This window comes from Lepisma saccharinum, chromosome 17, assembly GCF_977018435.1.
Source record: "Lepisma saccharinum chromosome 17, izLepSacc3.1, whole genome shotgun sequence".
NCBI lineage: Eukaryota > Metazoa > Arthropoda > Insecta > Zygentoma > Lepismatidae > Lepisma > Lepisma saccharinum.
Genome location: NC_139245.1, coordinates 13,640,660 through 13,656,148, shown reverse-complemented (window position 1 = coordinate 13,656,148; position 15,489 = coordinate 13,640,660). Strand labels below are relative to the sequence as shown.

Sequence of the window (15,489 nt, the reverse complement as noted above, 5' to 3'; positions counted from 1 at the left end):
CTATACTTAATATTCCTATCATGTAACAGAGCTGTGCTTGCCTCACACAGACACAGAGCTGAGCATGGAACTGTTATGGAATTGTTAAATGAGATTTGTTTGTAAAGAATGAAATAATTTTTAAATTTATACTTAATATCCCTATCTCTAACAGTTTTGCTCTACATAGACACAGAGCTGAGCATGGAACTGTTATGGAATTGTGAAGAATTGAATATTCTGTCTCTAACAGAGCTGTGTTGTTTTGATGTTATTAGGTACAAATCCCCACACAGACACAGAGCTGAGCATGGAATTGTTAGATGAGATTTGTTTGTGAAGAATAAGCCTTGTTGATATTTCCTCAAGACAGGAAATTTGTGACAATGTTTGTATCACCGACAGGAATAATTATTACAAGATTACAGATCACAGAACATGTGGCAAATATTATTATAGTGATGGCCCATATGTTGCAGAGTATGTATACAGGGAAGTGTTTGTAACAGCAGAGCTTGAAAAATACAGAAACACATCCAAATTATATTTTATTAGGGCTTTTGCTGAGATTCAGATCCCACCCAGTAAGGTTTCAAAACAATGTACATATCTCAAGCCGGGAAGCACAGATCCTATGTGATTGCCAGATTTGTACCTACCTATACCGGGAACAGGCCTCAAACACAGACACAGGGCCATGCTGAGATTTTTTGCTATGCTCAATTATACAATTGGAAAAAATGAAATTTATTAACAGAGCTGTGCTTGCCTCACACAGACACAGAGCTGAGCATGGAACTGTTATGGAATTGTTAAATGAGATTTGTTTGTGAAGAATGAAATAATTTTTAAATTTATACTTCATATCCCTATCTGCTAGCTGAGTATGGAACTGTTATGGAATTGTGAAGAATTGAACTAGTTAGAATTGAACAATGTTTTTATCACCGACAGGAATAATTATTACAAGATCACAGAACATGTGGTAAATATTATTATAGTGATAGCCCAGTATGTATACAGGGAAGTGTTTGTAACAGCAGAGCTTGAAAGTTATCATATCTTATAGGGAGGTTTGTTCTGAATACAATTATATCCTATCAATTATGATCCCTGACACAGCTCCGCTGTGATTAGGGCTTTTGCTGAGATTCAGATCCCACCTCAAAACAATATGCATAGTCCCTTTCTTCTCAAGCCGGGAGGCACAGATCCTATTTCAAATCTACCTATACCGGGAACAGGCCTCAAATCTCACACAGACACAGGGCCATGCTGAGATTTTTTTTGGCAAAAAACACAATTTCATGCCACACATTGGGAGATGTGAAGAATTGGACAAGCTTTAAATCCCACACAAATACAGAGTTGAAACTGTCTTGGCATAGGGATGAAATAACATCTAGACACTCAATAGATAGGAGGAATTGTTATAGTTGTTAGATGTGAAGAATTAATTATACCCTAACTGTTAGTCCCTATCTCAGAGCTGTGCTCTGTACAAATCCCACACAGGAACTGTTATGAAACTACACAGACACAGAGCCTTGCTGAGCATGAAACTGTTATGGGAATTGTTAGATGTAAAGATCTATTATAAACACAGAGCTGTTATGGATATGGGGGTGAAGAATTGAATGAAACCCATCTACTCTGTCTCTAATGTTGCTGTACAAATCCCACACAGATACAAGCTGAGCATGGAACTGCTATGGAATTGTTAGAAGAGATTTGTTTGTAAAGAATAAAATAATTTTTAAATTTATATAATATCCCTATCTGCTCTACATAGACACAGAGCTGAGCATGGAACTGTTATGGAATTACACAGAGATGTTATGGACATGGATGTGAAGAATTGAACTAACAGAGCTGTGTTGTTTTTGATGTTATTAGGCACAAATCCCCACACAGACAGAGCTGAGCATGGAACTGTTAGATTTGTGAAGAATGAAATAATTTTTAATCCCTATCTCTAACAGAGCTGTGCTTGCCTCACACAGACACAGAGCTGAGCATGGAACTGTTATGGAACTGTTAGATGAGATTTGTTTGTGAGCTGATCATGGAACTGTTATGGAATTACACAGAGATGTTATAGATATGGAGGTGAAGAATTGAATAAAATAATATTTATACCTAATAACAAAAATATTGAGTATCTTCATGGTAATCACCTATCCAAAATTTGAATCCTGTTCTCAATAATTATAACACTGGTATCTTCACTCTAAGCTCAGCATTGTGCGAGGTTTTGAAGCTTGTTCCCAATAATTATATCACCGCACAGTTTTGTTCATGGCATAGTTCTAAGTTTAGCAAATTTGAATCCTGTTCCAATAACAGCATCACTGCACAGCTCTGTCAGGTATTGAGTATAGATTTATGGAAAACACAGCTCTGTTAAAATTGTTCCCAATAACAGCATCACTGCACAGCTCTGTCAGGTATAGGGATATTATTTCATGGCAATCACCTATCCATAATAGTTCTAAGCCCAGCAAAAATCTGTTTCTGTGTGGGATTTGAATCTTGTTCCCAATAACAGCATCACCGCACAGCTGTCAGGTATAGGGATATTGAGTATAGATTTATAGAAACCACAGTTCTGTATGCATTATTATTTATATCTGTGTCTGTGTAATTGAATTTTGTACCTAATAACAGCAGAAATCTTCCATGACAATCACCTATTAAGCTCAGCAAGAATCTGTATCTGTGTAGGATTTGAATCCTGTTCCCCAATAACAGCATTATTGCACAGGGATCTAGATATAATTTCATAGCAATCACTCCTATCCATAAATATTTGTAGGATTTGAATCCTGTTCCCAATAACAACATCACTGCACAGCTCTGTTAGGTTTAGGGACTAGATATTCATCATCACAACATGCAGCAGAGCTGTTCATAATTGATAAGATTCAGAACAAACCTCTATACCAACAAATATTATAAACACCACCTCTTGCTCATGCAAAAGCTGAGATAGACCCGCTTGTAGAATGGCTTCACTTTTATGAACTTCCAGACAGTTTGGATTCTGTTTCAAATTTAAGAAACCTGAAATACATAAGCTTTGGGAGTTTTGTTTGCAACCCGTACAATCCTACATTTGTAGACAATATATTGCACAGTCCCGAACTGCTGAAGCTCCAATTGCAGTATGTTTGATATGGAATCGTGGAATCCATGCCATCGCTTGGAATTATGATTTTATGCGGTGCGTGCCTTGTGATATTAATTGTATTAGAATAGGTGTGACAGAATCCATGGACTTAACTTATAATCTGGTGGAGGTTCCATCTACAAAAAAATATTTTGTGTAAAAACTCGAATTATTTAAGTCCATCTTGTATTGAATGAGCCAGAATTGATATTGTTTTTAAGCAGGTACATAATCAACTCATTAAAATATAAACCAGAATTTACATCCAATTTTCCTGCCTCATCAAGTATGGAAATTGTTGTGTCCCATGTTATGTCATCAACAGGCCACCTGCTGTTTGTATAAATTCTATGATCATGGAAAAATTTGTAAAACCTAAATTTTTCTAAACTTGAAGTACTTTTTGTAAAAAAAGCAACATATTTTCCCCAATAACAATGCAACAGGTATGCATCAATTCTATGCCAGTATGTATTGGATTCAAAATCATCATATTCAGAACCCAATTCTATGCTCACATACCCAAACCCAACATCACTGTCAAGTACCCATCTTGCTTCTGTTTCATTTTGCACTTTAAAAAAATCATACTCTGATAGATTTTTCCCTAAAACAATCCAACAGGTGGTCTGATTTTATATATCTTGCAATATTTCTTCTTTCAAAATATGTTTGCATGTTCAGGTATCTATATTATATAAAATTTCTTGGGGTTCAAATCAAAATTCTATGCTGGATAAAAATATCAGTTGGGTTCAGCTGTGTGATTTGTATGTGTGTGTGTATGTGTATATACACTTAATATTTTTGGCTTTGGTATTTATATACAATTTCTTGGGATTCAAATCAAAACTCTATGCTGGATAAAAAAAGCAGAAATAGGCCACAACTTGGCCACAAGTGGACCGGAAGTAGGCAAACCGGAAGTGGACCGGAAGTGGACCGGAAGTGGACCGGAAGTAGACCGGAAGTGGACCGGAAGTAGACCGGAAGTGGACCGGAAGTAGACCGGAAGTAGACCGGAAGTGGACCGGAAGTGGACCGGAAGTGGACCGGAAGTGAATATGTGTGTATGGGTGTGGGTGGCCTAGTTTTAAGTGTGGTCAAGAGGGGCATTTTTTTGACAAGTTTATGGACAACAATCTCACAGAAGTGCCTTTTGTAAGTGTAGACAAGGAGGCTCTTCCTTTCCGAAAAAGCTCTTCCTTTCCGAAAAATTCTTGAGGGCATTTTTTACAAAAATCTTGGATTAGACAAGATTCCACACTTGAGCAAAAAGCTCATATGGCCATGTTGAGCCTGTTTTAAGTGTAGCAAAGCTGCTGGAGGGGGGTTCGTACTTTCTCGAGTTTATAGTACAGTCAATACCACTACTGCCGCCACTGGCTAGTAATTTAAGCAGAGAGATTACTACTATTTTGAAATCATTAGGCATTATAAATACCGTACATACCTACAATAAACTTGTTCTTTGAAAGTAACACTTGCGGTATTTATCTCAATTAAACTGTAAACATACAATATTGTTGTGCTTTTTGTTGGGGGAGGATGGAAAGTAGGATCTCCCTTATCGCACAGCACTTGAGCAACCTTGCGTTCTGACGTCATAGGGGAAAGCAGTTATTGTTAGGCTAATTAGGTTTAGTTCTCTTAGCATAAGTAATAAATTTTGAGTGTATTTATGCTAATAGAACCAAACTTAACAGACCTAACCTGACAACGTAGGCATTCTTCGTCTGACGTCAGAACGCAAGTTTGCTCAAGTGTTGTGCGATAAGGGTTACCCTGGAAAGTATGTGGGATCGGGGTGGAAAGCAGTGATGTGCGTCTACGCGTAAAAAAACGATAGTCTACATTCTACACGGAGACTAGTTTATACACGTAGATGATGTAATCTATGTAAACAACATGGCGAAAGGTGATAACTAGAGCTTGGAAGTTGAGGAAAGTTTTTTCCTAGTGTCCGAAGACGAGGCCCAACATAATATATGTTCATTTTGGATCATTGTAGGCCAGAAAAAGGTGGGTTTTATTTGTTCTTTTTTGCCTTTTTCGGTGTTTTTTGGCTTATTGGTCCTCTTTTAGCCTTTTTTTTAGGTCTTAACGGTTTTTTTTTGCAACTTCACCTTCTTTCGACTACGTTTTTACTGCCCATTCTCAATTCGAATCATCATCAGTTCATCACCTCTTAAATATCCTTTCTGTAATAAAGAAATAAATAAATATATTTTTGGAAGACTGAAGCAGGTACGGTACAAGATCCTTTAACCGTAACTTGTCTGGAAGGTCGCGCTGTAAGTGGCAACTTTCTCTTGTTTTGAAGCTTTCAGTTTTTCGCACTGTGTGTTCCATACCACCAGAATTTTGTATTTTTTTATTCATTAAATATGTAATTAAAACTGAAGTTATAATTAATTTGGATCACATTTATACGGCCTTTTTTCCCTATTTTTGATATTTTTAGATCTCTTTATAGGTCTTTTTTTTTTTTGGCTACTTTAAGGTCTTCAACTTCCGAGCCTTAGTGATAAGTTAGCAAAGGGCGCCATGGAATTAAAATAAAACTATGCTGCATATCAGTTGCTGAGTGTAAGGAGAACTTTTCATACTCTTTCTTCCAAATTCGAACAATTTCTCACCTAGGAAGAAATCTAATATAGGAAATATTCTAGTGTTTTATGGGGAAAATACCACTTTTGCCTCACGACTGCCATCTGCTGTTGTTTTTGCATACTATTTATGTTCTTCCATAGTTGATGATAGAAGAGAAGAGAAATTTTGTTGTAAATAGGATTCTTTTCATTTCGTTAGGAACCAATATAGTTGAAAATGTCACTTTCCTTTCATGAAACCCTTGAAAATTAATTTTAATGCACTTTAGATTGTCTACGTAGTCTATGTAAACTACAACCCAATGTAATCTACGCGTAGATTACGTGTAGACAACGCATGTAGACATAAACTTCTAGTCTACGGCACATCACTGGTGGAAAGTTGGGGATGGCAGGGTGAGAAGTAAGGGGCGCAAAAATTCAACTCCCCCGGGTGAAACTTTTGTGTTGAGCCGCCTCTAGGGATGGAGAACCCACCCTAGTCCATCCAGTAGCATACCTCCTGAGCTCAGATAGTTTTGCAGTTTCCAAAGAGTATAGAAAATGCAAGAGTTAGGTTGACATGACGTATCACACTCACACACAGCAACAACAAAAGTGAAAGAAAAACGGTACTGGTATTATTAACAATGCTCTGCAAACCCCTGGCGTGAATCAACTGCTAATTTGGGAATACAAACAACTCGATATCACAAACAAGCTCAAAACTGCCAACCATGGGAAGATAAGGGACAAGGTTGCCATTTACAAACTGACCACAGTACTAAACCTCACAATTGTACAAACAGCTTAGCCAATTTTGAATTGAATTAAAGTCTTTAACCAACACAGTGAACAAAACTTACGTCGTGTAGATGCCTGAAAAATCCACTGGAATAATACGCCAGTCATTTCCACAATGCGACATAAACCTATCTCCAGCTAAGACAAGATATAATCACACCTGTGTCCTTCCTAACTTATTGACTGATCCGCAAAACTTAATTACTGAATACCTCAGCGCAACACAACACCAGTGTTACACAAAGGACAACAAACAAGACCACTGCTGAAGATGGATGGTGATATTTGTAAGATTGCTGTTTCTCACGAGTCAAAAGTCCATACAAGAGAGATTGAAATATTTGCATCCATGCGCATACACACCTCCCCAAGCCCCTGTGTATAAAATGGACTTTAATACCAAACACACACACGTTGCCTCTATTTGAATCGCCTTCCTCAACCAGTGGCGGATCCAGAAGTTACAGTTGGTAGGGACGAATTTCAGCCGGGTACCTCGTCTCACCGAGAATCAATTCCAACCTACAGTTGCACTATTTTTTCTATGAACAATATATCGTGCTGCATATAGGAGCCAAGCTGACTTTCATGTTATAGATATTACAGTATATGCAAAAATAGGTGCCCTGGGATGGACTCGATTGTTATTCTTGAATAAACAAAGATCAAGAACTCAAGTGGTGTCGGGTTCGATCCCTTTTTGAGGCATATTGCACAGCTGTTCGGATCAAATTTCTTATCATGAGTATAAAGTGGACTTAAATAAAACTACGTGGGTGTTGGGAGTGTCAGTGTATGACTATTGTGAAAGTGTACACAGATGGTTATCAAGAAATACTATTTTAATTATGTATAGTGTGTGCTATTGCTGGTTAAGGGCAATACAGTGGTGGTAGTAAATTGAGTGCAACAATTTCATAAGACGAATATCTCGTTTCGTAATCCACACATTAAATCCTTGCACAAGGAAGCTGAGCTAATGAATCGTGGTTTGAAATTTACATGTGAAGATCCAAGAAGTGTTTAATTTACATATTGGTCCTAAAAAGCAGCTAAATTTGTTGTAGGACAAAACAATGATTAATAATACAGGGTGATTTTTTTAAAACTCATGGTTTTCTTTGTTGTGTAAAATTTGTAAATGAAGTATTATATCCATGCGGTTTGTGGCAAATGAATAAGGAACGATGGGAGATTTATTGGAGTATGTATACCGGTTTATATGCATCCCGGGTAATATCGCCCACGCCTCAACAAAAACAGCAAATATTCACCAGTGTACCTTTCGCATCTATATGGTCTGGGGGTTTGGATGCAGTGCGGAGGTTTAGGTTTCCTCCTGTAGATAGCACCGTTGTCATTCTCAACAATAACCAGGAAACTGCTATTCAACATGTCAAAAGGCAGCAAAAACTGCGAAACTAAGGGCGTACAAAATTACAGCTGTTCAAGAATTGAAGGATCCAGATTAAGTTAAACGTGTAGATTACTGTAATTGGTTTTTAATGTTTATTGTGCGTAATCCTGATATCCTGAAAATAACGTGGCTTACTGATGAAGCCTGGTTTCATCTCTCTGGGTATGTTTATTCTCAGAATACACGGATATGGGCAGCTGCAAATCCACATAGTGTAATCGAAATTCCGTTCCACTCACAGAAAGTTGGGGTATGGTGTGCTGACTCAGCATCACGTATAGTGGGTCCAATCTCCTTCAATGAAACAGTGAACACAGAGCGGTACAGGGCAATATTCATGGAATTTGTTGAAAGTTTGGAAGACATTGAACTCACAAAGGGTTATTTACAACAGGATGGTGCTACATGCCATACATCGCATGACAGTATGGCACTGATTGAAAGTTTCTTTGCGAATAGGGTTATTTCAAAGGGATTGTGGCCTCCGAGGTCTCCAGACTTAACTTCACTTGACTTCTTTCTGTGGGGCTTCCTAAAGGGACATGTGTACACAAACAACCCTACATCTCTGGAAATGTTGAAGCAGAACATTATCACTGAAATTGCGAACATTAGCGCAGAAACACTGTCAGACAGCCCTTAACATGGAGCGGCGTGTTCGACTTTGTTTACAGGAAGGAGGTCGACACTTTCAGCACCTTCTTTAAAGGTGAGATGTTATGTCATATGTCTGTGCTATAATTTTTATGTTTTATTTATGTTTGAGTGAATACAAAAAAAAAGAACTCATTTTCATTAATTCATTTTAGCAAAAATCCAATACTTCAATGTTATTGTTGGGTACACTGGTGAATATTTGCTGTTTTTGTTGAGACGTGGGCGATATTACCCGGGATGCATATAAACCGGTAAACATACTCCAATAAATCTCCCATCCTTCCTTATTCATTTGCCACAAACCGCATGGAAATAATACTTCATTTACAAATTTTACACAACAAAGAAAACCATGAGTTTTAAAAAAATCACCCTGTAGAAGTGTCACAAATGCCAGCCAGTAAAGCCAATGGTGAAACAGGAAATACTCGGAAAGACGTGTGAGCACATTAATGATTCATTATGAGGATATTATATTTATTACTTGAATGTTCTTCTTAAAGTTATTACTAATAACAGTAATGCATAATTAACTCTCCAAATTGAGAATAGATTCTCTTACAAATACATGAAATTCCTGCTTACACCTCAATCCAGGTTTAGATGGTACCAAAAGAAAACAAGAAGTATATCTTACACACCGTGCCAAACGAATAGCTGACAACTATATAAGACAATAGAGTTCACGTAAAAACATATCGAATAGGTTCCTAACGTGATCATCCACCCACTTCCTCACGTATTCACGACATTAATGACGTAAACAGAATTGTTCATATTTTTAAGATCATGATATTAATTATTGATTATAACCAAATAATTTGTGAGTCTACATGTGTTCGATTGCAGCATTCAGTGGCGTACACATGATTTCATTTTCTTGAGACTAAGGTTTAACTAATTTTGTTACTTTAGCTCTTCAAATTTGTACATGTCTACAATCCGTACCGTTCATGCATTGAGTCTGTACAGTGAACAATTTTAGTAGTAGTGTGTAATTTATGCAGTCATTTTAACGTTTTGTAAAATTAACGGAAAAGTTTTCATTTTCACTAGGAAGAATTAAGACTACACAAAGTAATAGAAAATTTACTTAAAGACAATCGAACTGCACTGTAAGTCGAACTGCGCCTCGGACAAAAAATCCTGTACAAAGAAGTTTTGGCGTACGCAGGATTTTTTTCGGAGGGCGTTGAAATTGCAAAGGTAGATATTACATAGCAGCGCTCTAGGGCTAAGATACACAATAACATTTATTGTAATTACAATTTCTAACATTAGTTTTGAAAGCTGTGCCGGCCTCTGTGGCGGAGTGGTTAGATACACACCAAGGGGTCCTGGGTTCGAATCCCGGCCTGGACATGGGCGTTTCATTGTGAGCGATCCTTATCAATTTTATCATATCATCGCCCATCCTGATCTTCGTGATTTTGATAGTTGTTCAAAGACAGAAATGAAAATCCCCTAAAAATGACCTCTGATTATCATTTTCCACCTTGGTTTTTCCCGATTTGTATTACCGTTCTCATTTGAAAATTTCGCCTCATTTAATAGTGCCGCATTTCGCTTCTTTGTATTCGCGTACGCGAGGGGGGAAATGATTAGGCTACATCCCCTCCCGAAATTTTTAGAAACTCCATATCCAGAGAAGTTTCACATATTCTATAAGGATTCACTCTGCACGTGTAACCTTCTCTACATTACATTTAATTCACAGACCCTCTGAATAGGGGGGCAAAAGCCTTGATGAAAAGTTCAGTCAGGATGAAAGATTTAAACCTCATTTTATCTCACTGTTTCAGTTTCATTGCATATATATATACACAGGGAGTCCATAAAGTCCTGCAAAAAAACTAAAAATCTATAACTTGAAAACTATTAAGTTTATTAACAAAATATTTTGTGTGTACTTACAGCAAGGTTCAAAGTTTATTTCCTGCTTGTTAGTTTCATCGCCAAACCTCCAATTGTGCACCATTCACGTCCAAACACTGTTGCAGTATTTTTGTGAAACCGAGAATTGCGTGCTGACGGTGCTCTCATGGGATATTCAGAATCATATCTTTCTTTTAGGTCATCCAGATTAGCTGGTTTCTGTGAATACACCTCGGTCTTAACATGGACCCACAACCAATAATCGCAAGGTGGCAAGTCTGGTGATCTTGCAGGCCAAGGTGTGGGCCCTCTTCGGCCAATCCATCTACCTTGAAATTGTTCTTTAAGAAACTGCCGAACTTCAAGGGCAAAATGCGGTGGCGCCCCATCTTGATGCATGTGGACGTCATTGATGATGCCTAACCTATTACGTTCTGGCACAAGGAATGTCTGTAGCATGTTCAGATAGTTGTTGCCTTTTACCGTGTCTTCCTCGAAGAAGACTCCGATGCACGCTGTCCTGCACTGACTGAATCACATCGTCACTCGAACCTGGCCTTCCACTGCGTGGCAAATCTGACACACTTCCCGTTGCCTTGAACTTTTCATACCATCTCTTGATACTTGAATTTGCTGGGGGTGGTTTTCCCATATGTTGTCTGGAACTTTCTCTGCACTGAAACACAAGATTTTAACTCTGCAAACCACAGAACACACTGTGCCTTTTCCTGGATGGACGCCATCTTAAGACACATGATCACGTGATTACCAGTGCAAGCGTTACTGAGAAGTGTAGCCAGAACAAAACTTTAAACTTCTACCCTTCTCACCCAAAAAATGTGTATTGTTAAACGCAGCAGCTAAAAAGTTATAGAGTTTTAGTTTTTTGCAGGACTTTATGGACTCCCTGTATTAATTTTTAGATCCAAATTTTTTGCAAACTGAAAAAATATTGATTTAATATGGCACAAAAAAATTCATGGGGCACCATGGCATCCTCTTTCACAATTTTTTTCATTAAGATCGTTCGGCGCCCAGGGCCAACTCCCGCCGCCCCCTAGCTACGGGTCTGAATTTGACAAGACTGTAAGAAAAGGAGACATTGCGAGCAAAGAGAGCATGAAAATTTTACGAAATGTATTTTTATTTGTATAAAATTTGATGTCCATGGGGGCAATTGCCCCTCTGTGTCCCCCTGCAGGTGCTCTTGGCCGTGTGGAAGAAATAATGCAAGAAAGACGCGAAAACTAATTTCATCTTGAGTATCCTTTTCTCCTGCTCCTCGATTCACCTAGTCTTGCTATATTTTACCTGAAATGTTTGCCCCGCTTGACCCCTTAGAATTGATTTCCGTTCAAGGTTGGGGAGAGGCAATGCCCATTGCACCCCTGTGGTTTCGCCACTGCACCCCCTTCCCCGTAGTTGCTTTGAACTTTAATCGTCTTGAAAATACTTAATTTTCTTGAAGAGTATAATATAATTTACTTAATAACTGCAATAAGATTCTTCTCCACTAAATTTCTAGGTGAAAGTACAATAATGTAGGAGGGACTTGGACGTCTGAAAGAGGGGGGGGACACCTCCCCCTTACAAATCTAATGTCAACCTAAAAGTATATATTTCACACGTAATATAATTTGATTTCAGTCATAGTAATTTATATTAATGCGATAATTTCAAATTCAAGTGGTGTTTTTTGAGGGGTTAACACTATTATCGGAGTAATATACCCCATGGACAAATACCTTGCTTGTCTCTCCGTGGAAATAATCTGCGAACGTCCATGATTAGGGGAGGGCAATTGCCCCACCCCCCGTGCGCACGCCTATGATTAATTATTGCTGAATCACGGTGACCTTTTCCATTTTAATTTATGCTGCCCCATGCCCGATTTATCTAGATATATTGTAATGTTGTTGACTAAGAATTTATATTTATAATTTTCTTACTTTACGTCACTATTACTGACACTTTTTGGCTAATAGTGACGATTAATGATGTTTCATGAAATTCATGAAAGGTTACCGCAAAGAAACATCCGTGCGCAGACTGGGATTAAAACCCAGAAGCTATAGTGGCGACACCTCGAAACGTAAGCAGCAGTACAAACGATTTTAAGAAATCAATGTAAAGTTACACAGTTGCTACAAAAATAAATGTTTACGAGCTGCATAATGAAAATTTTCTACAGAAAATGTGCTCGAAGTGAGGGGGTGCGAGAGGATGTTGCCCCTCCAGATAGCAAAATTTTCGCAAAGCATCCCCCTCCAGCTCTCTCATTGTCACTATGTTAAACCATACGACCCCCGCCCCTCCCGGCTAGCCCCCAGGCTCAACCAAACATGTTCCAGCTAAGAATTTCCACTTCAAGCACTGGCTAAATACATTTCGATTTTTTTTACAAAGTTAATGCCCATTAAATATTTTTAAAATATCAATTTTTTTTAAAAAAAAGTGGCAGTCATTAGTGAAACTTGTATTTATGCGCCTTAATATTTTATTTATTACATCAATTAAATACCATCTATAATGTGTTAATGAAACTCCAGTTAGGTGCGAAAGGTTGTAACACATACCTGTCGGCGACAGAGTCCCGACGCTGGCGTGCGTCGCAACTGCAGCATTTTGTACGATGACCGATGCGCCCGTGGCCCCCAGCTGGCCAGGAGCCACCACCACGGTCGGAAGGAGCACCTGTTGCGAGTCGTTCATCGGGTCAAAGGTCACCTCGACACCGTCACCAGAGAAATGCTCCGGATGGATATCGAATCATGCACCACTACGCGCGGACGGTGCGTCCTCATCGCCTGCGCGCCTCCTGACATCTAGTGGCCTTTCGGGGAAGTTCCACTGGATGCATGATCCGCGCGCACGCACGTGACGTTACAGCAAGCGTTTCTATCTGGATGCATCCAACTAAGAAATCCGTTGATTTGGAAGATGATCTGATCTGCCTTCTTTTTGTATATTACTTTCTTCTTAATGATTCGTAAGCAACACTGAGGAGCGAAAATGGTGTACTTTTTGTAAATGAGTTGTCTGTAAAATGCTGGGGGTCCACGTTTATCGGTGACTGTATCACATTTCTGATAAGTTTGCGATAAGGACATCCTTCGCTTCTGAAACCATTGTAGATACAGATCAACACGTGCCCTCTCATAGGAAGAAAAGGAAAGGTAGAAATTACCAAACATGGCGCTTGGTTTTTCCCTTAAATTTTATCATTATTTAAAAATGATTATTCGTGTTTTATTTTCTTTCAAGCAAAACTCATTAATTTGACTAGATTCAGTGGCGTGGCGTGACTTTTTCAAAAGTGTTACCGGCTATCAGTACGACAATTATGTCTGCTAGACGTTATCATCACCCCACCGGTAAAGAAAACATGTCTTCGAGCTAGATATTTGTTCATTTCGTTCTTGTTTTGCAATCAGCACAGTAATTTAGCCACAAACACTCCTAGAAAGAACTACCACTCATGAGACGCTTACCGCGAAAATCCAATGAATAGTGGTAGACCCTTGTCAATTCTTCATGTCTCTGTTTCTTTGCAATGAGGTGCGAAGGGGAAGAAGAAGATACACGCTTTTCTCGGGTCAGTTTGACGTTTGTGTGGTGAGCACTGAGCAGATGACAGAACTCCTCTCCTTTGTGGAAGCCCAGCTGTACGTACTACTGTTGTTGCCAACTTAGTATTTTGGAACAAGGTTTGTCCAAATCACGAATCACACCAAGGAACTATATTTTCGTCTATTACCTAACTGGTCTCCGTTGTAGTTCAATCCCCTTGGCTCTGCAGTCTACCTCTAGTTGCTTCACAGAAATGGTATTCCTATTTTAGGCGGGATTTAGCTCTTTTCTGCCAATCAAATGGGACAACACTGGCTGATCCGGTAGGTATGAACGGCAACAGGGCCCCTTAATAGGCATATGAATAACCCCACAGCACACTATGCCCCAAAGCCCTTCCTCGCTCTTTCCTTGCATTGGCGCCCTCTTCTCCCTTGTTGCCTCTTCAGGGTAGAGGAACGGCCTCCCTCTTCGCTTCTGTCGGCTGCAGGAAAAATGTCCTAGGCAACATCTACTCGACGGCAACGGTGTTCATTAACGTATTTAACAATGTTGTCATTTTATTGAAACAACTTTTTAATGCTTTACATTTTGCTGTTACCTCCATAACACTGGCTACATGCACCCCACGCCTCTGGACTAGAATAACGCTTGTGAACACCGCTATATAGTGCGTGATGGCAGCACATTGATAGTTCATATTTCGATATCAGAATCGGCGTGATTCGGAATTTATCCCTGGGGGGTCCAAGTTGAATCAGGGTGTTCCAAAATGAATATCGGGGTTTCAATGAAGTGTATCTTCTATTACATATACAGTACAGAAATGAAACATACCTTAAAAGGAAAGGTAACTCAAACAGTTTTTGTTTCTACTTCGCAGGTGATGTTTCGTAACTCCGCCGCAGCACGGCGCTGGTAGTAAAGATGGAGATGACTCCTGAGCGTAAAGCCTTTGTCGCTTGGAATTCGCAAGGTGTAACTCGGCAATTGGAGCGCAACGTACTTTTCGGCGGGAATATGGATGTGATCCCCCATCGGATAACAACATCCGAAGATGGTACAACCAATTTAAGAATACGGGATGCCTGTGCAAAGGGAAGAGCTCCGGAAGACCACGTCTACCAGATGAGCAAGTGAAACAGGTCAGAGCAAGTTTCGATCGGAGTCCCAGGAAATCTGTAAAGCGGGCGAGTCGAGAACTGTCAATGCCGTCCACCACTGTTTGGAGGGTGTTACGAAAGAGATTGCACATGAGGCCGTACCGTCTACATCTGTTACAGGCCCTAAAGCCTGAAGATAATGTGACCCGTGCCAACTTCTGCGAAAATGTACTGCACATGGAAGATGATTTTCTTACAAGTGTGATCTTTAGTGATGAATCCTCATTTCATCTTAGTGTACGAGTGAATACGAAAATCCACACC

At 39.2% G+C, this 15,489-nt stretch overlaps 1 protein-coding gene across 5 annotated transcripts in view; it reads right to left on the bottom strand.

Moving 5' to 3' along the window:
• Hnf4 (Hepatocyte nuclear factor 4) overlaps positions 1-13,407 on the bottom strand; it is a 174,510-nt gene extending 161,103 nt beyond the window's left edge. Inside the window, exon 1 of one of the 5 annotated variants that reach the window (XM_083138947.1) lies at positions 13,069-13,407. In XM_083138947.1, coding sequence (XP_082995073.1) covers positions 13,069-13,204 — 136 coding nt within the window. In that variant the 5' untranslated portion in view covers positions 13,205-13,407. The remainder of the gene's footprint in view (positions 1-13,068) is intronic. The other 4 variants (XM_083138946.1, XM_083138945.1, XM_083138948.1 and 1 more) reach the window with 4 other exon arrangements.
• Between the last annotated feature and the right edge of the window lie 2,082 nt (positions 13,408-15,489).